The 23,556-nt window shown below is 48.2% G+C and overlaps 2 protein-coding genes across 2 annotated transcripts; one reads left to right on the top strand and one right to left on the bottom strand.

The window, feature by feature from the left end:
* Window positions 1–848: 848 nt before the first annotated feature.
* Window positions 849–5,873, bottom strand: ATP5PD (ATP synthase peripheral stalk subunit d). The gene is made up of 6 exons (XM_036268776.1): window positions 5,777–5,873; window positions 3,801–3,931; window positions 3,159–3,255; window positions 2,192–2,263; window positions 1,177–1,239; window positions 849–1,047 (listed from the first exon to the last, which is right to left on the bottom strand). The coding sequence occupies exons 2-6, from the start codon at window positions 3,920–3,922 to the stop codon at window positions 916–918; spliced, it is 486 nt and encodes a 161-aa protein (XP_036124669.1). The 5' UTR covers window positions 3,923–3,931; window positions 5,777–5,873; the 3' UTR covers window positions 849–915.
* Window positions 5,874–6,097: 224 nt separating this feature from the next.
* Window positions 6,098–18,588, top strand: KCTD2 (potassium channel tetramerization domain containing 2). Its single transcript, XM_036269677.1, has 6 exons — window positions 6,098–6,433; window positions 8,022–8,130; window positions 10,310–10,401; window positions 14,626–14,721; window positions 16,787–16,912; window positions 17,708–18,588. Exons 1-6 carry the CDS (start codon window positions 6,098–6,100, stop codon window positions 17,735–17,737), a joined length of 789 nt encoding a protein of 262 aa, XP_036125570.1. The 3' UTR covers window positions 17,738–18,588.
* The last annotated feature ends 4,968 nt before the right edge of the window (window positions 18,589–23,556 follow it).

The following is a 23,556-nucleotide window of genomic DNA, read 5'->3' as shown; positions in this document are numbered from 1 at the left end:
TTTCCCGTTTCGGGCTTCAGTTCTCCCTAAAACTGTCCTCCAGGCTCTGCCTCGAAGGAGCTTACATTATAGTGAGAAGACAGTCAATAAGTAATAAACAGATGATTCAAAATAAAGAGGGTGATGGGAAACTATTGAGTATCAGAGGTCTCTGGGTAGAGAGTAGCAAACAAACGTATCATTAGCAATTTTGTCACCTTCAAAGGACTTTATTTTTAATGTTCTTACTGATTTTAGAGAGAGGAAGTGAGAAGTATTGATGTGAGAAACATTGATCAGCTGCTTCCTGCACGCCAACTGGGGACTGAGACTGCAACCCCAACATGTGCCAAACCTGCCAGGGCTTCAAAGGACTTCTTCAATGTCTTGGCTAATACTACCTACCTTATAGGGTTGTGTGAGTAGAAATTGGATGGCATTTATCTCAAGTGACCAGAACAATTCCTGGAACACAGTATGTCCTCTGTAAGTCAGGATCATCATTATTTACTGACACACTAGCTGGCCCTATTATTCGAGGTTTATGTGTGATTATTTCCTAGCTAGATGCAAACCCCTGAGGGCTCACATTTCTTCTTTCACTCACAATGAATTCATATTAAGACTCTTCTAAATTCCAAACACAATGGTAAGCCCTGGAGAATATAAACATGGCTAATATAGTGCCTGGCACTCAACAAAGAATCTTCTAGATCTTTATCTTCTGGGATTAGTATACACTGATCATTAGGACAACCGGACCAGCACACAGCTATAGGCTCACCTTTCCATTTTAACAAAAAGCCCACTTCCAGTGAGTCAGCAGAGTTTTAACCATCCCAACTGCAAAAGAGAAGACACACACCGCACCATATAATTACTTTTAATGTCCAGAGTTTATAATGTGAGGGCCAGAGCTTCCTCCCAGACTCAAGTTTACAAATTCTCAATTGGCTTGTGAGGCCAGTAGGGATACTTCTTCATGTCTAATTTGGTTTCTGGGAAGACTTCATTCAAATCCTCAATGGTCATCTGATCGAATGGAATTATGTTCCTCATCTTCTCCAGCTGGAAGGAGGGAAATATGTTAAGGTAAGTAAGGCTGCAGAGATGCACAAAAAGAATCCAGGGCGGGTTACTGCCAATAGGTGGAAGAGAGGAAACATATCACAGACAAAGGCCAAAGCTCAGCCTTACCTCTTTCTCGTATTGCTCAATCCTGGTCTTCGAGAGAGACAAAAACTCAGCACAACTTTTCACCTTTAAAAGAAGGCAGAAATTCTGTTTTGAAAGCAAGTTAAACTGTCCTGACCTGAGGCTCCCAAGGTCTGAGAAGTCCCAGGGCCATACCACTCTGCTTTCTCACTCTCTAGGGACAATACATGGCTACCATAACTGCTGGGGGGAGCTCGCTTGGGAGACACACTTCAGCTTTTCCTAAATGCACCAAGAAGCCCATACAGGAGAATCAGCTTATGATGGCAGAACCAAGGTTCTTCAGCAAGTTACTCATCTAGGCAACAAAACGCTTGTTTCACAAGGGTGGTTACCAACTGGTCAAGGACTGACCGCCTAGCCAGACTTCTCTTTGGTGGAGCCACCTGAGCTCCAACATTTGAAACTGGATAATTTTCCTACCCTTAATTGGATAATTCCAACTCCTTAATTGTAACAGCTTTGTTGAGGTATAACTGCACTACAATAAAATGCACATATTTTAAAAATACCACTTGACTAGGGTTTTTTGTTTTTGTTGTTAATCCTCACCCGAGGATATTTTCCCATTGATTTTTAGGTAGAGTGGAAGGGAGGGAGAGAAACATTGATGTGAGAGAGATACATCAATTGGTTGCCTCCCACAGGACCCCAACCAGGGCTGGGGATGGAACCTAAAACCCAGGGACGTGCCCTTGACCAAAAATCTCCCTGACGTCGGTCCTGGGCCAAGGCTCTCACTGCTGAGCCAATTGGCCAGGGATCAGTTTTCATGTATATATCCACCCATGAAACCATCACCACCATCAAGAAAGAGAGAACAAATGGTCAGTCCTGTCCCTCCAATTCCCAGGCAACTACTGAAGTTGCATTTTCTAGAGTTTTATTTTATTGCTCCTTTTAGTTGGTTCCACCTCAACCTACTGACTAAGAAATACAGACAGACTCATCAGGAATTAAGAGAACTTTAGAATAAATAAGAGTTTCAACTACTTACATCTTCTTTCTCTTCAGCATCCACCAGGGCACTGTATTTATCCTCTGGCACAGGAACCTTCAGGGCATTAAACTATAAACACAGGCACAGTGAGTTGTCGTTAATATACCCAGGAGCCCAAAGAAAGGGCTCAACGCTGCTAATTCTTATAGATCAGATAAAAACACATTCTCCCTTCCAAGAGGAAACCAGTGTGAAGCTAGGGTGTTGTAGTAGAAAGGATATTAGACTGGGAAAGGGAGCTCAAGGTTCTTCTCAGCCTGTCATTAACTAACTGAAGACCCTGGACAATTCTTTATGATGATGACCTTCAGTTTCGTCATCTGAAAAGGACAGGTGGACTGGATGACCTCAAAAATGACCTCTTAGAACCTCGTGGTTCTAAGAAATTCTGATTTCTCTTTGAAGTGAAACCCTAGTGGACTTGGTGGAAGTAATGTTTGCATAATGGAGACAGAGGGTCTCCTTAGAAGACTGCTTAGTGTCATAAACAGCACTCAGCACCGCACCTGGCACAGTGTTGGCCCTTGACAAGCTACAAGAAATGACAGCTATAAGAGACAGTAAAAAAGGCGGTGCAGAGAAAGGAGGAAAACAATGACAGGGTAAAAAGATGTCAGTTTATTCCAAAGGAGACAGGTGGGGGACTAAGAAATAACTCAGGAAGAGATGAGTGGAAACATGACTGGAGACAGCTCCCTGATTAAGGCTATACTGTACTGTTTCTTTGGATAAGAACTTGCTGAATGAATAGACCCTGAATTCCCTGCATGTATTTACCATTTAAATCTACTAACATAAGACCATTGGCCACACCCACCTTGCCTGAGCTTCCTTTGGGATCTGAGTGCTAGCACCGCCCTTCTTTCCTTGCTGTCATCCTGTGTATGTATTTATCTACCACTCTCCCCTCACCCACCCACAAGCCATGTTGCAAGAACAGTGCTTTAGCTATCTGAGGTCTCACCTTCTTTTCAAAGTCATCTACCAAGCCGGCCTTCGCTACATTGGCCTTGTAGTAAGCCCAGTCAATAGCAGGTGGTTTCTCAGGTAGGGTAGCCAACCTGCTCACATGGAAAAGCAAGAATTAAGATTGTTCTATGAGCAACGCAAAACTCACACAGTAATTACCCTGTTCCTTATTCCTACCTTCTGAACCTATCACCACACTTTTCTCTAGGAGGGAGAGCATAGGAATGCAAAAAAAAAATTGCTTTCATTTGGAAAATACATGGATTTCTTTGTCCCTTCTGTCAGAAGAGCATCAGAAAGTCATATGTAGCCCAGCCAATGTGGCTCAGTGATTGAGGGTTGACCCATGCACCAAAAGGTCGCCGGTTCAATTCCCGGTCACAGCACATGCTCAGGTTGTGGGCCAAATCCCCCGGTGGGGACATGTGGGAGCATGTGGGGGGCATGCACGGGGAGGCAGATCAGTGTTCTCTCTCACCAATGTTTCTATCTCTCTCCCTCTCCCTTCCTTTCTCTCTAGAATCAATACAGAAAAAAAAATTTTTTTTTTAAAGAAAGTCATACGTAGCTCCAAATAACTGCTTTGTCTCCATATCCAGTGGCAAGTAAAGAGGCTTCCTCTCAGAAAGGTACTGACCTGGAGGTGAGGGTCTCATTCCAGGATTTTAGGGTGTTAGCAATGGCCTTCTGGTTCTGGGGTATGATTTCACCAAAAGCTATCCAGTCAATGGTTTTTAGAGCAAGTTTTCGCCCAGCCATCTTGAGATCCTGGAAAATAAAGTAAGTCAGATCAAAACAGGGCTCTTGGAAAGAATCCTATAAAGGTCATCTTAGAAACATGCAAGTCTTTCAGAAATAGATCAGCATCCTCTGAGTACTTGGCTGGATATATTTACTAACTAAAGAAATTAGGATCACTACATCAGAAAAGGAGGACAGCTTAGTTTGTCAAATTGAAGGTGTGCAACCCGACATATAAATACATTCTCTCCCCCTAAATGCTCCTCCCTCTATTCTTCAACTCCTAACTCTCCCTTAAAAGCCCAGGTCTCTAGTGTTTGCTCTCCATGTACCTTTGGAAATATTTCTAAAGTAACATTCGTGCCCTGCATTAAAGTCAGTAGTTTAATTTAAATACATTCCCACTCAGACTGTGTTTTAGTCATTGCTTCTCTAGTGCACAGAACTGACACAGACTTAAATAGAGCAGACTCTAGCCCTGGCCGGTTTGGCTCAGCGGTTAGAGCGTTGGCCTGCGGCCCTGAGAGACCCGGGTTCGGTTCCCGCTAAGGGCACGTACCTCGGTTGCAGTTTGTCCCCGGCCCTGGTCGGTTGTGCGGGTGGCAGCCACTCGATGTGTCCCTTTCACATCGATGTTTCTCTCTCTCTCTCTCTGTTCCTCTCTCTCCCCCCAACTCTACCTGAACAAAAAATGGAAAAATGTCCTCGGGTGAGGATAAAAAAATAAAATAAAATAAAAAAATAAATAGAGCAGACTCTAGACCAGAATTTCTTCACCTGGCAAATGGGGATAACATCAGCCCTGCTTACCTCAGAAAGCTGTTGAAAGTCTCAAATTCAACTGTGCACAAAAAGCGGCTCTACAGTCTTACACAAACCGAAGGGACTCTCTATGTCCTCCCTTTCAGATCGGTAATACCCTGCACTCCCTGTCTGAGTTATCCCCTGCAGACCCTCCACACACCCTGAATATATTAGCAACACCCTTACAAGAGGTATTTGAATATATATATGAACGTGAGAAAAGATGGAAAGTGATTACAGCCATTTTTTAAGTAAGACAGAATACAGTAAAATAGTCGATTTAAACTAAATAGAATTGGTGTCAAACATTTGGAGAAAGACTGACGTGTCAAAGGTCTTTACAAGGCCATGGGGTGGATCACAAGGGAGGTGGTGGTAAATTTCCCCCGGGATCTTGAAAAGAAACGTGTCCAACACTTGTCTTCCTTTCCTTCCCTCTCAGGATGCCTTGCTTCCCGGAATAGAGGTGACGGGCAGGTGACTTTTAAAGACACCAGAGGCATAAGCGTCCTTAAAGAGGCCTCTCCAAGCACCAGTACCAGGTAGGCTTCATAAGTGGAAGAATTTTTGTTTTTTATTTCTTGCTGAACCCCCAGCGCCTAGAACAGGTCCTGCACACGGGAGGTGCTCAGTGAATGTTTGTTGAAGGGGTACATGAACTTTGCACTTGAGGATCTCGAAAGGGTCCACACGCCCGAAAGCTGGAAGGCTCAAGGGGGACGGACGGGCGCATCAAGTTACATTACTACCCTCAGGAACGTTGCTCCGGCCCCCAAAGTAGGCTCAAGTCAGCCGCTCGGGGGGCGGATGAGACAAGACCACGTTCGTGGCAGCGCCGAAATCAGAGGCGACCTGGTCACTGCAGGGCCCCTGCGATCTCTCGCGCGGGGAGGGAAAGCGAAGGGGGCGCGGGACAAAGCAGCAGCTACACCCGGGCACTCTGCCAGCGGGGCAACCGCAGGGCCTGGCGTCCTTGACAGGATTGCGAAAAGGGTCGGCGCGAGGTTTGGAGGCGAAAGAGCAAAGGAACCCCCCTGGGGTCGGATCCGACGTCCCAACCCTACTCACCTTCACCGACCCCGGCGGCCCACAGTCCACAGTAGCAAGGAACGGAAGTTGGTCACCGGAAGATCGTCCTTCAGCCAATCCCAAGCCCAAAAGGGAGGGCCTTGCTTTACCGATCAGCCAGTAGGGGTGAAAGCTCGTTCCGGAAGTCCCGCCCACAAGGGCGGGCACAGCGCCTCCACCGTGCGGGTCCCCGGGTGCTGGTTGGGGCGCTCCCGTCCCTCTCCCCGGCCCCACCCCCGCCGATGGGCCGGCCCGGCTCTCCCTGCCGAGAGATGGGCCGGCCCGGCGGCGCGCGGGCAGTGGCGGCGGCGGCGGCCCAAGATGGCGGAGCTGCAGCTGGACCCGGCGATGGCCGGGCTGGGAGGGGGTGGAGGGAGTGGGCTGAGCGACGGGGCCGGCCCGGGCCGCGGACCTCCCAGTCCTCGCCCCCCTGGCCCCACGTCCCGCGGACACAGCCGCCCGCCTGCCGCCGCGCAGCCGCTCGAGCCGGGTCCCGGACCGCCCGAACGGGCAGGGGGCGCCGGCGCGGCCCGCTGGGTCCGGCTGAACGTGGGCGGCACCTACTTCGTGACCACCAGACAGACCCTAGGCCGGGAGCCCAAGTCTTTCCTCTGCCGTCTCTGCTGCCAGGAAGACCCGGAGCTGGACTCAGACAAGGTGCGCCCCGCCCTCGGGCGCGCCCCCGGCCTTCGGACCCCCTCGTTCCTCCGAGGCTCGTCCCCAGATTCCTGTGACACGCTCCTCGCGGGCGGGCGCCTCGGGCCTGGACCCCCTCCTCTGCCCTTCCCCCAACAGGCTAACCCCGGCAGCTATTCTCGCCCATTCTCAGGCGCACCCAGGGTTTCTCTGACCCCACCCTTCGTTTCGGCCTCAGCGACTCGTTCCCCACGCTGCCCACCCGCACCCATGAGAACCCACTCCACACCCCTTCTCCGTATTCCTCTACACCTCATCCCAGCCTCTCAGATCTGCGTGAGTTTTTCCCTGGCTCTTCGTCAGCCCCTCACTGCCTGTGCCAGATACATCCAGAACTGGGTCAGGGTGAGCCAAGGCATCTTTGTAGCTTTCTCAGACTTTCTCTCGGACCCTGTGCCAAGTTGGGTGAAAGCCTGGGTTAGAGGATGGCTTCGACAGCTGCAGGAAATGCTTCTCGTGATATCACACTTCTTTCCTGTGGTCATGGTCCCTGCGCTCGCATCTGGTAACAGTCACTGTTTTAGGTCCATATTTGAGATCAGATACATTCCTTGGAAAGAGATGACCATTTCCAGCGCAAACCTAAGCCCACTGGTTAAGACGCAGGGGAAATGAAGACAAGAATGCTGTTGGGCAAGATGCATGGCTGCTCACCAAAAGGTTGAGAGGACCCAAGATACCGAACCTATTTCTAGTTTGATTTTTTTTTTTTTAAACTTTACACGTTCATCTTTTAGTTCCCAACATACAGGGATTGACCATTGCTTGCACCACCTTATTTCCTATATAGGATTCAGCCTGTTACCTTGAAACAGACTTGGAGTTGGGTAAACATTGGTTGATTCTGTGTATTCATCTCTTACCTCTCCTCTAATAAATCTCAGATTAATGGAAACCTGCCCGACCCGAACTTTCAGTAGATTCCAAAACCCTTGCTTATAAAGGAATTGTTTTCATCTACCCTACGTCTTCCTTATTGCAGTAGAGGCCAGTTTATTCTTGTTCCTTTTACTGTAAAGATGAGCAGGATTAAAACTGCTCAGAGCCAAGTCCTGGCAATGCCAAGCTTCCTCTGGGCACAGAGCTGGGGTGTGTGAGGTAGAGCTGGCAGTGCATACTTCCACTGATGTTGGCCTTGAGCTCAGGAGCTTCGCCAACTAAACAGGTTTTCTTAGAATTAGGAATGTGATTCAGGGCAACAGAGAATAAAGAATGTCCATCCCAAGCAAAGATTTAACCACAACTATGGTATTTGCTTCCTCCCTTTCTTTATAACAAATAGTCTACAGAAAAACTGGTAACTGTATCCAAGTAAATATTTTAGAAGTTCAGGTAAACGCCTAGATAATGTGACTATACAACCGGAACACCCCACCTTAAATGATCTTAAAGTATGAGATATGTAAAACCAGCCTTCTTGCCAGTAGTTTGCGATAAGCATACGTCTAGTGAAACTTGCCCTCTTACTAATGAATTGTGACAGAGGTTGAAACCCTGTCCTGACTTGGTCTGAAAGCTCCACAGTGATACCCTTGTGTTTGGTCAGCAGGACGAGACAGGGGCCTATCTGATTGACAGGGACCCCACCTACTTTGGTCCTATCCTAAACTACCTCCGCCATGGGAAACTCATCATTACGAAGGAGTTGGCAGAAGAAGGTAAGAACAGTGTTTGAGCCAGACATTTTCAAATTCAGATCTAATCTGTTTCATAGCTTTGACTTTTGTTTGAGACTCTCATTGAGCCCACGTGCAGGTTTAGTAAAGGTTTATGAAAGTGAGCAGGGAGTCTCCAGTTACCTAGTGGTGTCTGAGGGAGTCTTGTTTAAGGGAGCCTCATCTGGCTCTGTTCATCCTCCTAATGAGAAGGACAAGAGGTAGCTTGGTTTTGCCGATAGCTTCGAGAGTTTTTTCCGAGCCTGCAGAATTGGCAGGATCCCTTTTTACATTTGCTTATGTGCTAGCAGTGAATGTCATAACCAGAAGCAACGAATCTCTGATAGTTATATTTTCGATTTTAGTTTTAATTTGCTGCTGTAAGAAATAATAAAGGCTTGGCCTCATTTCTCTTAAGACTGGTCTCATGCCTCCTTGTCAGTTTTTGCAGCTGACCTAATTCATTCTCCCATCCGCTGTCAGGTTCATCATCAGTGGCCTCATCTTTTTGGTTTTTAGGGCATTTAGACTGCAAGTGGGTCTTGATATCTTTCTAAAAGGCTTGGTTGGATTGGTCTCATGGAAGGCACTCGTTTGAAATTTGGGGCCTTTCCTTAAATCCAGGGCAACCTGATCAGGGAGTGTTAGCTCTGAGTAAGAGAGCTATAATGGCTGTGCTAGTTAATTAAGCTGCTGCAAAACACCACTGTTTCAACCAGTAAAAAGAGGACTTGCTTTCTCTTTTTCTAAATGCCCTCTTTAAAAATAAGAAAAAAGAAAGAAAGAAAAGCATTTCAAATGCATACACAAGTAATGGGCATAGTGCAGTAAATTCTATGCACCCACCATCCAGCTTCAACAATTGCCAACTCATGCATAATCTTGCTTCTTGAAAAGAGGAATCTTAAGCATCTTTTCTAATGCTTATTTAAGAACTTTTATTTTGAAATTATTTCAGACTTAGAGAAAAGAGCACGAATAGTACAAAGAATTCCCTTTACCCAGATTCACCAATTTTTAACATTTCTGTCATGTTTTTAATAATTTTGTCATGTTTTTAATAATTCATTCATTCTCTCTCTCCTTCTCCTGCCTCTCCTTCCTCTACCCCTTCCACAGTTTTATTTTTGAACTATTTGAGAATAGATTCCAGACTTCACCCCTTAATACTTCAACATATATTTCCCAAGAACAAGTGTATTCTCTTACATAACCATAGTATAGTTATCAAATTGAGGAAATTTAATATTGATAAATACTTAATAGTTTATTTTCCAGTTATAGCAACTGTTCCAATAATGGCCTTTATGGTTAATATTTTTCCTGGTACAAGATCACACATCCCACGTAGTTGTCCTGAGGCCTTTGATTTTATGTAGCATGAGATTCTTCCCACTATTGCCTTTTATATTGTTCAAATAATAAGCATTCTGCCTGGCCAGTGTGGCTCAGTGGTTGAGCGTCGACCCATGCACCAAGAGGTACCCAGTTTGATTCGCAGTCAGGGCACATGCCCAGGTTTCAGGCCAATCCTCGGTGGGGGCGTGTAAGAGGTAGCCAATTGTTGTTTCTATTTCCCTTTCCCTTCCTCTCTAAAATCAATAAAGAAAAATATTTTAAAAAATAAATAAATAAGCATTCTGTTAAATTTGGTCCAAGAATATACTTATATGTACAGCCCACCCCTTGTCAACTGTGGGACAGACGGCAAGCTCTGGTCAAAATTGCAAGCTCAGGCAGCTAGTGGGCAGGTACAGGGAGAGTCAGGGAAGGTACCATGTGGGAAGCTAAGGGGGACACGGAGTGAATAGGGCAGACCCTTCTGCTTGACTCGCTTCTGTTCAGGAAAAGGTAATGATTACACCCTAAACAGCAAAGAAGCGTGTCCCAGGCTGAGGAGAGAGTAGACGATTTGAAAACTGCCATTCACCCTGGCCAGTGTGCTCAGAGCATCGTCTCGGGTTCTATTCTCAGTCAGGGCATGTATGGGAAGCAACAAATCAATGTTTCTCACTCCCTCACCCTTCCTCTTTCTCTCTAAATCAATAAAAATGTATTCTTGGGTAAGGATTCTTTAAAAATTAAGAATAAAAAGAAAAATGCGGTTCTTGGCAAGCATGTGAACCCCAGGCTCCCTTGCTGTTCTCTGGAGCATCCACACGCCTCTGCTTCCTTGTTCCAGGTGTGCTGGAAGAGGCAGAGTTCTACAACATCGCATCTCTCGTGCGGCTGGTTAAGGAAAGGATACGGGACAACGAGAACCGAACTTCACAAGTAAAGGGTTTTGAACTTTTTTTTTTTAATCCTTGCCCGAGGACATTTTCTATTTTTTGTTCAGATAGAGTGGGAGGGAGGGAGGGAGGGAGAGAGAGAGAGAAACATCGATGTGGAAGGGACACATCGAGTGGCTGCCACCCACACGACCCAACCAGGGCCAGGGACAAACTGCAACCAAGGTACGTGCCCTTAGTGGTAACCGAACCCGGGTCTCTCTGGACCGCAGGCCGATGCTCTAACCGCTGAGCCAAATCGGCCAGGGCTGGGGTTTTGGGGTTTTGAACTTTTAAGGGGAAACTCTCAAGTGGCTGTGTGTCTTGTGTCTGGGTGTGATTAGGAAAAGATGATTAGCCCATGGAGCCCAAGGTCTGTGTGGAAAACTGTCCATCTGCCAGGCAGGCAGCATATACTCCACCAGACTTGTTCAGAACAAAAAAAATCGACAAGAAGAAATAACAAAGAAAACAAAACAGCCTCGTGTCCCTTTTAGAAGAGTGGGGAGGTTGTGGCTATTCACCATATGGCAGTGGGAGGTTCCAAACCTGTTCTCTTGGATAGAGCATCTGTCTCCCTCCACGTAGAGAGCAGGCGGTCTTGCTTGCACCTGCTGGTCCTTTATTAGGACCAGCCTTCAGTGTGTGACCACATCACATCTGGCTCCTGCCAGCCACTTGAAACCAGTCTCATGGTTTAGACTTTAGAAGCTGCTTGTGAATTGTGTTTATGAGAAAATAATATCAAGCATCCGGTTTTATTATGAAGCTTAGACTTGGGTATTAACTCAGTAGATATAGTAACAAAATTAAACACACAATTTGCCACCTAGTTTGGGACGGGAAGACGCTACCTAGCTTATTTCGTATCACGTCACCCAGCCATCATGTGTCTTAAGTGGCCACAATAGCTTCTACTAGGCCCTTAGGATTCTGTGACGACTAGGAGCAGGAGAAGCAGGCATGTAGTTAGGCTCTATTTTAAGTTCTGCTACAGTAACAGGACAGGGTCAGACTTCACTGTGCCAGTCTGTCCTGTAGCACGACGTGCCTCTTACCCCATCAGATTCGGGTGGTGGAGGCTTTCTTGAGATCTAATCGTTTGCAATGTAGTTTTCCTGTGATTAAAAAGAAGGCAGTACATTTCTTTTCCGCAGTAAAACAGTTCCTTGTTCTTTCTGTGTTAGACTTCACATATCAAAGTTTCCTGGTGCTGAATGGATTATCTGGTGAAATAACTGACACCTGTGAGAAAAAAAATGAACTCTCTTGTCTCTATCTCCCGCAGTTGGCAAAGGTGGAAAGAAGGGCTTATTCATTTGCTTCTCTTCCATCTGGCCGAGGGCTGAAAGGTTCCTTTCGTGTTCGAAGATGAATCTCTAGTTGGTTTGCAGATTACCAATGAAATAGGATCTAGTGTACCCAGTTTTTGCCACTTCATATTGACACAGCATCTTTCCCTATTGTAGAGATTTAAAAGCTTAGACATTTTGAAAATCTAGCCATATCCTCAGTTTTCCATACTTAAAAAAAAAAAAAAGCTTTTGATTGCTTGGTATAAATTTTGATGGTAGTATGAATTATATATTTTGAATTCATTCAAATCATAGCACCTGAAAACTCTAGTTATTTGTTTTTAGTTAATTCCTTGAGAGCATTGTGAGATTTCTGTTTGAGGACAGCCCTTAATTAGTTCTAGATTCTGAAGGCTTGGCTATCTATACCCAGTTGGAAGCTTTTTTATTCTAGGAATGTCAGGATCCTTTTGCTGTAATTGATCTTTCCCGGTGTGAAAGTCGAAGCAGTGATTTGATTGTTGCACGTGGCTCTCAGGTGAAGTGGCTGTGTGTGGATTTCCATGGCTCACCCTTCAAGTAGGCCATCTCCTTTCACTTTGTGTTTAAAGGAGACCCACATGGCAGCTATTCAGGTGAAGCCCAAGGTGTGGGGACCTACCCCTTTTTAGTGAACTCTCTGTTAGTGCTACCACCATTCGACTACTTTGATGTCTCTCTCTGGTCATTTCTTTGCTAGGTGATTAATCTTGGTGTATTTGAGAATGCTAGTGGTTTACTTTGGAAGAGAAAAATAAAGGAGGCAATACAGACGTCTTAAATACCTGGCACTTGGACAGTTGTGGTCAGTGTCATAGCTCTTCTGTGATGCTCTGGGTTTTGTGATAGAGAACACCTGGTTGTTTTAAAGTGTGAAGTTAGAGCCGTGAGTAGATTGAAATTTTTTGAAGGCTTGTCCTATATTTTATTTGGAAGAAAAAAACATTTTAAATCTTAGTACATTGGTTAATGATAGCTACACTTCACTTAGAAGGAGAAAGCACAGAAGAAAGAATACGGTGGAGTCAGGAGACCTGAGTTCAAGTCTTAGCTCTCCCTCCAATCCACATCTGGAGCAAAATACTGCACTCTGACACCAGTGTCCTGCGTGTGGCAGGGAGCCAAGACCTGCCTTCCGTGACTGCCGGGAAGACAGGAGGAGAAGGGAGGAACACTTGGGGCTTGGAGAACCCTGGAATCAGTAGCTGCTTTTGTGTATACAGTATTTCCCAATAGTGAGTTGTCCCAAGACTCATTTTTCAGCCAAGTGGAAGCCCACAGATCCTTTTGAAAAAGTACTAAATAAGTTTTCATGATTCTTAAGGAAATAGTCCACATTATCTTTAAATCGTGATTGAACATAACTGATCCCTCTCCCCATGACTGAGCATCATTGTTATGAGCCTCGGTTGCTGTTTGTGCGCCAGCAAATGCCCCGTGCCCTCCAGGATGGGCAATGAGTGTGCAGCTATTGGACCCAACCCTGAATGGTCCCAGACTGCTAAACAGTGCTCCTATGTGGCTGTAATTGTCCTGTGAACAGGGACTTTATCTGGGGAGCACACCTCCCTGCAGCAACCCTGCCTCCACCAACTGGCTTCTAATCCCTCCCCACTCCCCCAAGTTATACGTGTGAAGGTTCTGTGGTTGAGGGTAGGGGCCTTAGTGCTGCAGCTGCGGGGCAGCCACGCAGCCTTGGGCTTCTGGTTCTAACGTATGTTCCAGAGAGAAGGGTCTAGCTAACAGATGCCTTCTCTCTGGCTTTCTGAACTCTGGGCATCCAAGAGTTCAGTCCTGTCTTGACACTAGCTACCTGGTGCCGTAGGAACTATTTCCACAGGTGTCCGGGCTCAGTCTCACAAAACTGCCCTCACTTCAGGCGACGGTCGCAAGTGCCGCCTTCCCAGGCTAACCGCACTTCTAAGTTGGCTGCAAATTCAAGGGTTCCCACGATGCCCCCCTTCAGGTTTGGTAATTTGCTAGGACGACTCGTAGAACTCAGGAAGAACCTATACTTACTATTGTAGTTTATTAGAAGGATACGGGTGAACAACCAGGTGGAGAGACATAGGGCCAAGTCCTGAGGTCCAGCCAGGAGCCGGTCCTCCAGCAGCCGTGGTGCGCCGCCCGCCAGCACATGGCGTGTTTGCCAGCTCCTGAGCCCCTGGGCTCCATGTTTAAAGGTGTTTAGGGAAGTTTTGTTACATAGGCATGATTGATTAAATCATTAGTTATTGTTATTGAAAGCCATCTCCAGCCCGTCACCCCCTCCAGGTTAGGAGGTTTGGTCTCTTGGTAGTCCTTAGCATTACAAAGACACTATCACTGAGGAGATTCCAAGGGTTTTAGAAAGTCTGTGCCAGGAACCAGGGCCAAACACCAAGTGCTGATTTTTGTTATTCCCAAGTCTGTAGCAGGGACGTTACCATTTACACTGCGATACTTCTGGTAGTGTGGGCAGAGGGTAAAGGTAGCTGGAGCGTGTAAGAGGGATTCCTGTTCATGTTATTCCCATAACAGGGTGTCACGCTCAGTAAACAAAATAGAATCTACATTTGCACATGTATGTCAGACATGGACAACTTAGAAGAAAGTGTGGCTTTCTTGTCCAAAGTAATTTTACTCTATTTTCTGTTTAGGAAAGTAGACAAAATCTACGCATGTAATTCATTCCTCTGCGCTTTTCCCCACTGACTCGTGTCTCTGGGCCCTTCCTTCCTTTGGATTCCACTGAAAGCTGCAGTGCTGCTTGTAGAAGGGGGTGGGGGTGGCTGCCAAGAAAACAGTTCCAAGCAAACTCCTTTTCAGTGTTTATTGGTTTAGCCTCAGCAAGGCTGCTGCGAACTGTAGTGTCCTTGAACCTGTTCTTCAAAGTCTGTCTGTGGTTGTCACAGGGCCCCGTGAAGCACGTGTACAGAGTCCTGCAGTGCCAAGAAGAGGAGCTGACGCAGATGGTCTCCACTATGTCCGACGGCTGGAAATTCGAACAGGCACGTTTCTTACGTATAGCAGCCCAGTGTCTCCGCCTGGAAACCCACACTCTTCAGACATTGCCCTCCGTAGCCAGTTAATGACCCTGGAGGTCCGCGGGCCCCGGGCGCTCCTGTTCAGAAGCGCGGGAGAAGAGCCACTCGGTGTGGCTTGTTTGCTCAGCAGTACATAATGAGTAGGGAGAACTAAGAATAGTATCTTTTCTGTCAGCTGCATCGCCAGAGTTTCAACCTGATTGTGCCGGGAGGGAGCCGGCCAGCTTGTTTGGACTTGAAATGCCTCTCTGTTTTTTTAATAGTTTATTGATTTTTAGAGACAGGAAGGGAGAAGAGCGATGTGAAAGCGAACATCAATCAGCTGTCTCCCACATGCCCCTCACTGGGGACTGAGCCACACCAGCCAGGGTGCTCTCTCTTTTATTTTTCTCCCCAGGAGGGATGTTTGTCAGAAGTGCTTGTTGATACATTCTAGAATGATTACCTAAAGAAGACTGGGATTCACCAATAACTCTTCCTTTCCTTGCCCCAGGGTGAGACCTTTGTCCTCCTGAATGCAGTATGATCTGCAGAGAAAGTATGATGAGCAGGGGTGATAAGAAAAACATCAAACAATGGTTATCTCCCATTAGGCTGTTCTTTAGCTTAGTGCTTCTGTCCAAGTTATCAAGACAAAGCCTGAGAGAGGCGGAATTTTACTGATCTTGTCCATTAGATGGCAGAATTGTTCAGTTCACCTGTTTTCAAAACACAAGAGTTCTGAGCATGAATTGAAGGACCATTTTGTAATTTTATGTGGATCCTGCCTGTTTCTATGTCGAGCTGAAGAGGTCAGTTGAATTGTCACCATATACTTACCCTCTCAGAAGCTCCTTTTTGTGTCTGTCCTCAGAACCGATACTGAATTATTTCTCACGCTACCTCCCACTGCAGAATCAGTTCTGCCTGTGTCCTAGACCTTGTTGGGTGTGGGTTGCAAAATGTTGCCATACTTCCACTCCAGTAGTAGTTTCCCTGATTAAAGTCTTAAGCAAAGGATATTATAAAAACTTTTTTAAAGTATTCTTTGTGAAACCAGTGAATGTTTTTTATCTTGTTTTTCTCATCTTATAAATGGCCTGCAGGAAGACAGGTATGCCCCAGTGACTCCATTAGATGGATGAGGAAGCTAAGGTACAAAGGGGCTGCGGCGTCTGCACCCAGCCGTGCAGCAAGTCAGCCATGGTCCCCTGGCTTGAGGCCCCGAAGGCTCTCCAGGAGGACCGCACCCTTGGGCTCAGCTTCCTTCTGTGTGTGTGTTTCCTACTTAGAATTAAAGCCCAAATTCAGTTCTCCAAAAAGGCTAAAACTACCGGTGGCATATGGCTTATGGTAGCTCTTCAGTGATTGGCCTGGTGCTTTCCAGAGCCTTCCGGGTGCCAGTCTCCTGTCTAGCACTCTGCTTACAGCTTCTTTTTTTTTTAATTCTCACTCGAGGATACTTTTTCCATTTTTTGTTCAGATAGAGTGGGAAGGAGGGAGAGGAAGAAAGAGAGAGAAACAACAACGTGAAAGGGACACATCGAGTGGCTGCCACCTGCACGACCCAACCAGGGCCGGGGACAAACTGCAACCGAGGCACGAGCCCTTAGCGGGAACCGAACCCGGGTCTCTCTGGACCATAGGCCCACGCTTTAACCACTGAGCCAAACCGGCCAGGGCTGCTTACAGCTTTGTGTAGGTGCTTTGGCTGAAGCAAGTGTCCATGTTTATTCAGAGAAACATGCTTTTCCACTCCATGTTTGCTAGAAGGAATGTGATGGTGTTGATCCTAGCTGCTGCCTTTGGGGTGTGCCAGCTGCTCAGTGAGGGGACAGTGGCAGAACTCCTGCTTTTTTCCTTTGGGGAAGCTTCGCTGATGACACCCTGAGGAGTAACCAAGATCCAGTGGCTGGGGCCTTGACAGTTCCAAAGAATTCTTCATCCACTGAGAAACAAAACGACAAAGTTCCATCGGGGGAGGTTTTGGATTACGTGGCACTTCGTATTTTAAGGTCACTGTGTGTTCACCATGTTCTTGTTTTATCAGCTAATCAGCATCGGGTCTTCCTATAACTATGGAAATGAGGACCAGGCAGAATTCCTCTGTGTTGTCTCCAGAGAACTGAATAATTCTACCAATGGCATCGTCATAGAGCCGAGTGAAAAGGCAAAGGTAAGAGGTTGCTGCAGGCCGTGCCCGATTTCTTCCCAGCTTGGCAGTGCCCCTTCAGTTGGGTATTTTGAGTGTTGTAATTTATTTTTTATCTTACTTTATTTTTTTATAATATATTTTTATTGATTTTTAGAGAGGAAGGGAAAGGGAGAAAGAGAGAGAAAACCAATCAGCTGCCTCCTGCACACCCCCTGCTGGGGATCGAGCCTGCAACCTGGGCATGTGTCCTGACGGGGAATCAAATTGGGACCTCTCGGCCCATGGGCCAACGCTCAGTCCACTGAGCACACAGGCCAGGCTGACTGTTGTAGTTTAAGTCAAGATTTATGGCGCAGTGAGAGGGGTTTTAGTTAGGAAACATGATCTGAAGTAGGGCCGACTTTTCTAAGTCTCTGTCAAATCAGAGAAAAAGAAAAGTTTTATTATCAGTAATTACTCCAACATCAAAATTCTAAAAGTCAAAACTGGAAAGTATTTTGCCTTTTTTACTTGCAATTCAAACATGTGCACACACTTGTACATCACCGACATGTGGTGTCTGGACCATCTCCTGAGCACAGGAGAAATGGTTCCATAGCCCGGCTGACCGGACCCCGTGTTTTCCAACCCGAGTGCTTTCGGGAGGGCGGGGCTCCAGTCCTGCCCTGCACCCTGGGTAACAGGGATTGTTGTGTGCTCCCCAGGGGCTAGTGGAGAGCGGTGGGCTCCATTGCCCTCAACAATCAGCTTAGCAGCTCAGTAAACACAGTCTGCATAGTCCAAGCCTCAGCCCCCTCCCCCATCTTCCCCTTCCAGATTCTTCAGGAGAGAGGATCTCGGATGTAAACTCCAGAATCCTAAGCATCAAGAGAGCAGCCCACCAGAGCGCCGCTGTGAAGTTAAACCTTGCTCCTGTACAGTAACTGAGCTACTGCAAAGCAACGCTGAGCCTGGCCCCTCATGGAGAATGTTCCGGTCAAACCAGAGGAACCCCCACCCCACCCACAGGAACCTGAAAACAGATGCGACTTCGGGCTGCGAACGCCTTTCGGAAACCTGCTTTGTGTTCTTAGCCAGTGTTCTAGCATCTCTACAACCCGCGTCGGCCGGTCCAGCTGGGGCGCTCCTGGGGAGCCGGGGAGGGGGAGGAGGGCCTGCTCCTGGGCCGCGCCTGTGCTTCCAGGAAGCAGGAGCCAGTGAGGATTGTCTGGCTGGCCGGTTTCCCAGGTGCCAGGGTGGGCGCTGCAGCCAGCCGCTCTGGAACCCGCCTTTCCCTTCCTGCTGCACCCCGTACTAATACAGCAGATGCGAAGGGTCCCAGCTCCACTTGCCCCCCTGAATTGAGGTTTTTGATAAAGGGTAGAGTTGCTAGAGTACCCTACATTCCTATGAACTAAGCCTCTTTGAGGAAAGGGAGGATAGGGTGTCCTTGCTTGTGGTCGGAGGGTGGGGATCGCTGCCCAGTGTTTGGGGCGTTCCGCTGCTGTTGCAGTCAGCTTTGCCCCATTGTCTCCAGTAACCTGGACCCTCTGGGTGGCTCGCTTTCTTCCTGGAGGAGGTTTGAGGCAGGCGGCATCTGCACTGGATTAGATGGCAGCTTTAGGTGGTAGGCACAACTGCTTCTGTTTTCTTACCCTCCATTGGACCAGCTTCCTTTCTTAACTTTTTAAACTGGATTAAAGGGACTTTGGACCCTATGATGGCTTAGGGTGGGGACAGCTGTTTCTTTGAGAGTTGCCAAATGCGTTATGTTGTAGTGTCCAAAAGTGTTATTTCTGTGCTTGTCTCTTGGAAATGCTTTGACTGGACATGTGATATTTGTTTGAGTCTCTTGGTTTCTAACTCTGGCGGTCCTGTCCCACACCTGTAGTGACCCACACCTTCCTCACTAGTGTGGATGCGTTTGCTGGGGAGTCCGAGGACTCCCCTCACCTCTGACCCCCCCCCCCATCACTTCTTTCTATGGAGTGCCACGTCCTCAAGGATCAAACACTTGTTTGGCCTGGGGGAGCGGAGCTGTGACACAGCTTGTACCTGGGCCTTCCCCCTGAGCCTCAGAGTCCGGGAGAGCAGCTGTCGGCTGCAGGGGAGATCCCTTGTTCTTTCCCTCGGGGACGTTCACGGTGGGAAGGTGGTGCCTCGGGAACGTGCCATCTGCACGAGCCACCTCAAGCCTGTGGCTCCCGGTTCCTCCAAAGCCGAGCTCTCCGCTCGGCAGCTCAGCTGCTTGCTAGATGGGCCTGGGGCCGTAGCTTTTGGAACTGAATTGGACTGTGCCAAATGTCTTTTGAGCTTGTGACCTGCACATGCCCAGGATTCTCACTTTGACCCTATTTCTGTGTGTAAAGTAGGATGGAAGTGTGTCTGCTGAAACGCCGTCTGCCCACCTGCTGAGCGGGCCTGTTGGCACCTCAGGAGTCTGCTCGTGCCCCGGGTTTCTACAGCTGTAGATGTTAGAGGAACTTCTGCCTACCATAAAAGCAGTCACCTTTTCAAAAAGTTGTAGGCATCCATCCTGCCATCTTTCAGGGGGAAAAGATTTGCGTGTGTCAGGCTGCTCCGACCAGGACAGAGGACTGGAGGAGGTGCTGTTTGGCCACGTGGACTAAGGAACAGCAGACGGCAAGGAGGAGGAGGAGCCCATCAGACCTGCTCTCCTGGGGCCCGCCTGACCTTGAGCTGCTGCCCAGCCAGCAGGGCGGAGGGCGGAGGGGTGTGGGCGAGCCCCCCAGCAGTGCGCTGTTACCTTTATTTCCCTTTCAGGGCTCCACAGTGGGTCCTGTGAAAACGGTAACTGCTCTGAGAGGCATTCTTTTTTTTATCCTCACCCAGGGACATTTTTCCATTTTTGTTCAGTGGGAGGGAGAGAAAGAGAGAGAAACATCGATGTGAAGGGACACATCGAGTGGCTGCCACCCACACGACCCAACCCGGGCTGGGGATAAACTGCAACCGAGGTACATGCCCTTAGCAGGAACCGAACCCAGGTCTCTGGACCGCAGGCCGATGCTCTAACCGCTGAGCCAAACCGGCCAGGGCCTGAGAGGCATTCTTAGTGAGGTGAGTTATCTCCTAGAGGGCCAGCTCTCACCAGGTTTCCCTCCTGGCGACCCAGTGACAATTTCGGTGGTTCCAATGCTCCAGATGTCTCGGGATGATTTGTTGAAGGTTTCTGGAAAGGTATTTTACCTAAACCCTTTATGAACCAACTGGGCGTTTTTCTTAAAGCCTTGACGCCCCCCACCCCCCCGTGGAGTCTGGCTAATAACTTCAGGGAGAGGTCTGGCCATTGGCTGGGGGATGTCACATGACCAGTGACCCATCTTCTCCAGCTGCCCAGTGCTGCCAAGTGGGGAGTGTCTTCCTGCTTCATTCTCTGCCCAGGTTCAAGGCCGCGGCCCGGCGCAGGGAGCAGCCCGGCACCTCCTGGGGGCAGCACAGCAGCATGCTCTGTCCTGTCCGCAGAACCTGCTCTTTACCCTTGACGGTGAGGCGGGGCCCAGACCCTCTGGAGTGACTTTGTTCCTGCAGTTGTAACTGACCTCGGGGGTGCGGGGAGGAAGGAACGGAGCTACTGAGGGAGCAGGGCCGAGAGAACACCCACACCCTGGGCATGGCCTTCGGTCCAGATAGGGACCATGCCTGTCACGTGTGGGTGCCCTTTGTAACTGTGTTTGAAGAATCTGAAATGTTGTGACCTTTTTTTTTGGTCAATAAAGACACAAAACAAACTTGGGAACCTTGAGACCTTGGTGTATGTTTCCAGCCAGGCTGGCTCCTCGGTCCCGCTGTCACCGTGCGTGCCCCTCCGGGCGCTCTGAGATGACGCTCACCTTTCCTAGCAGGGCTCCCACAGTCCTGGAGTCCTGCTGCTGCAGCTGCCTGAGCGGGTGCCCCCCCCCCCTTCCATTGTACTGAATCTGCAAGGGCCCAGAGAGGGCTGAGAAACAAGGTGGGCAGACGGGCTGCCCAGGGAGCTGGAGGGAGCCGAGGGGAGGAGCATGCGATGGTTTTGAGGGGAGAGCAGGCTTCCTGGAGAATAAGTGGCTGTTGCCCATTTTCTCTGTGAGGTAGAGAGATGGTGGGTAAGGAATGTGAGGTGAAAATCCAGGACCCAAGCGAAGGGCTAAGCCACTTAAGACACCAGGCAGGGTTGTGGGGTCCTCAAAAAACAGTACCCCCCATAGGGACACGACTACACAAAGGCTGGGAACAAGGTACAAGGTTGTATCAGCCAGGGTCCAACGCAGTGGAGACCACAGCAGTTAACAGGTTGTGGGGAAAGGAAAGGGCCTGGGGACACAGGTGTCACAGGTGGAGTGATTTCAAGATGCAGTTGCCCCTAGGATCCGGGGTTAGGATAATTAAAATGAGGCTCGGAGGAGGGGCCCTGTGCGGGAGCTCAGTAAGGCTGGGTCTAGCGCTGGAGAAAATGGGAAGAGCACCCTGCGAGAAGCAGCTCCTGCTGCCCGAGAGGAGCTGCCTCGCTGTGGCTGCTCGGAGCGGCGTCCTGTACACCGAGGGCTTCGCGCAGAAACACAAGGTCTTTGTATAGAAACTTGACACAGACTGCATAAAAAGAAAATTACAGATTAATCCCATTCCTGAACATAAATGCAAAAGTCCTAAGACTAGATTAGCAAATTGAATCCAGGAAATATAAAAAGCGTAACGTCATGACCAAGTAGAGTACTACAGAATGCAAGGTTGGCTTAATAATTGAAAATTAATAAGTGTAAATTCTCCACATTTGCAGAAGAGCCAAAACTTATGATCATCTCAAAAGATGCAGAAGAATTAGATAAAAGTCAACATCTATTCCAGATTTAAAAACAAAAAAACTGCAAACCAGAAAGAAAAGGGAGTCTGCATAATCTGATGTGAAATATCTACAAAAGAAAAAAAATCTGCCCAGCTGGTGTGACTCAGTGGATTGAACACTGTCCCATGGACTGAGTTCTAGGTTCGATTTCCAGTCAGGGCACATGCCTGAATTGCGGGTTCGATCCCTAGTAGGGGACGTGCAGAAGGCAGCCAATCAATGTTTTTCTCTCACATTGATGTTTCTATCTCACGCTCTCTAAAAATATATATATATATGTATATATGTGTGTGTATGTGTATATATATATGTTTATGCATGTGTGTGTGTATAACCTATAGTAAATGTTATACTTAATAGAGAAATGTTGGAAACATTTCCACTGAGATGAATTGAGAAAAGGATGCCTTCTTTTTACCATTTCTATCCTAGCTAACTTTGGGAGGAAGAAAGTGATATACTGCAGACTGTTCAGGGCTTTTGCCCTGCCGGATGGGAAGTATGGGAAACAGAAGGGCTGGCAAGGAGCCCTGGAGTGATGAGTCTCTTCAGTTTTACTCATCCTTTTTTCTTCGGAGGGTCAGAACCAGAGTGGGAAGTAACAGCCTTTAGGATCATCAATCAGATAATGTTTGGATCATTCAACTTCAGACCAAGAGGGTGTCTTGAAACACCTCTTACCACAACCCTGTTGATTCATAAGAAAAGAACCATGATTCAGAGATTCAACAAATTACCCAAGATTCTACTGCTACTGAGTTGTCATTTTCCCTCTCTGGTTGGTAATGTGAGTCCCTTAAGTCCACTGCAAGTGGCCCCAGGTGCAATAGTGACTCTGCCTCCCGGAGTGAAGAGGAATAGCCCGTGGGCAGGCAGAATGCATCACACTGCAGGAGGTCCAGCAGCACACCTTCTGCCCTGCTGACATCACGAGCAAGATGCTGGGCCCAGCCAGTGTGGCTCAGTGGATCGGGCGTTGTCCCATGGACTGGGGTCCCGGTTCAATTCCTGGTCAGGGCAGATGTCCAGGTTGCAGGCTCTAACCCCAGTGTGGGGTGTGCTGGAGGTGACCGATCCATGTTTCTCTCTCACATAGATGTTTCTATCTCTCCCTTTCTCTCTGAAAAATCAGAAAGAAAAAAAAAAAAAGATACTGGGGCTGGTCGCACTTGAATTGTGACATCAGGAAGCAAAACTCCGGGCAGTCTTCCATAGAGAGACTGCAAAACAGCCAAAGAGAAAGGTGAGGAGGTGATCAGCAGACTCAGAGAAATTAAAGGGTTGGGTGGGGACCCACTGGACTGATGAGGGCCCTGCACCTGGGTGCCCAAGGGGTCTTTTCCCTTCCGACATAGGGCAGCCAAGCCTCTGGCTTTCCCTGCCATGCAGAGAAGTAAGTACCTGTGCTTCCTACCTTCCTCCTGATGGGCCAAGGGAGTGGTCCCTTTCCCTTGTCATGTGACTGCTTTCTGCCATCCACATCTCCAGGATTTGTTCCAGGAATTAGGGCTGGCACAAGGAGAACACAGTCCCCAACTTATGCCCCCCATGTGGGTTGACAGATGACACAGTCCCTGTACCCCGTGGGCAGACAGCTGCTTTCTAAGAGAAGGATGTTGTACCCCTCTAACGCCCCTCAGCCCCTGCCCAGCTTCTGCATGGCTTTGCTCTGCCTTCCCAGAGCCAATCCAGGACCCTGCCGCTGCCCCACACCCCCGCCCAGCTCCTGATGAGCAGCAGCAGCGATCTAGGCAAGCTGGAGGTCCAAGTCCTCTGTCCCATGCCTGGCAGTGTTCCACAACCCAGTGACCGCTGCCTGTGGTCACAACTTCCACTTAACCTG

This window comes from Molossus molossus, unplaced genomic scaffold (genome assembly GCF_014108415.1).
Source record: "Molossus molossus isolate mMolMol1 unplaced genomic scaffold, mMolMol1.p scaffold_m16_p_19, whole genome shotgun sequence".
Lineage (NCBI taxonomy): Eukaryota > Metazoa > Chordata > Mammalia > Chiroptera > Molossidae > Molossus > Molossus molossus.
Note: the sequence above shows the minus strand (reverse complement) of the source record. Positions and strands in the feature narration are given on the sequence as shown.

Excerpts from the sequence above, each read along its gene's own strand:
- ATP5PD (XM_036268776.1), bottom strand. The coding sequence starts at position 3,922 with ATGGCTGGGCGAAAACTTGCTCTAAAAACCATTGACTGGATAGCTTTT. Across the intron at positions 2,264-3,158 it reads TAGATGACTTTGAAAAGAAG|TTTAATGCCCTGAAGGTTCC; the intron begins GTGAGACCTCAG and ends CTGTGTTTATAG. Across the intron at positions 1,240-2,191 it reads ATGCTGAAGAGAAAGAAGAT|GTGAAAAGTTGTGCTGAGTT; the intron begins GTAAGTAGTTGA and ends CTTCTTTTAAAG.
- KCTD2 (XM_036269677.1), top strand. The coding sequence starts at position 6,098 with ATGGCGGAGCTGCAGCTGGACCCGGCGATGGCCGGGCTGGGAGGGGGT. Across the intron at positions 6,434-8,021 it reads CGGAGCTGGACTCAGACAAG|GACGAGACAGGGGCCTATCT; the intron begins GTGCGCCCCGCC and ends TTTGGTCAGCAG. Across the intron at positions 14,722-16,786 it reads ACGGCTGGAAATTCGAACAG|CTAATCAGCATCGGGTCTTC; the intron begins GCACGTTTCTTA and ends TTGTTTTATCAG.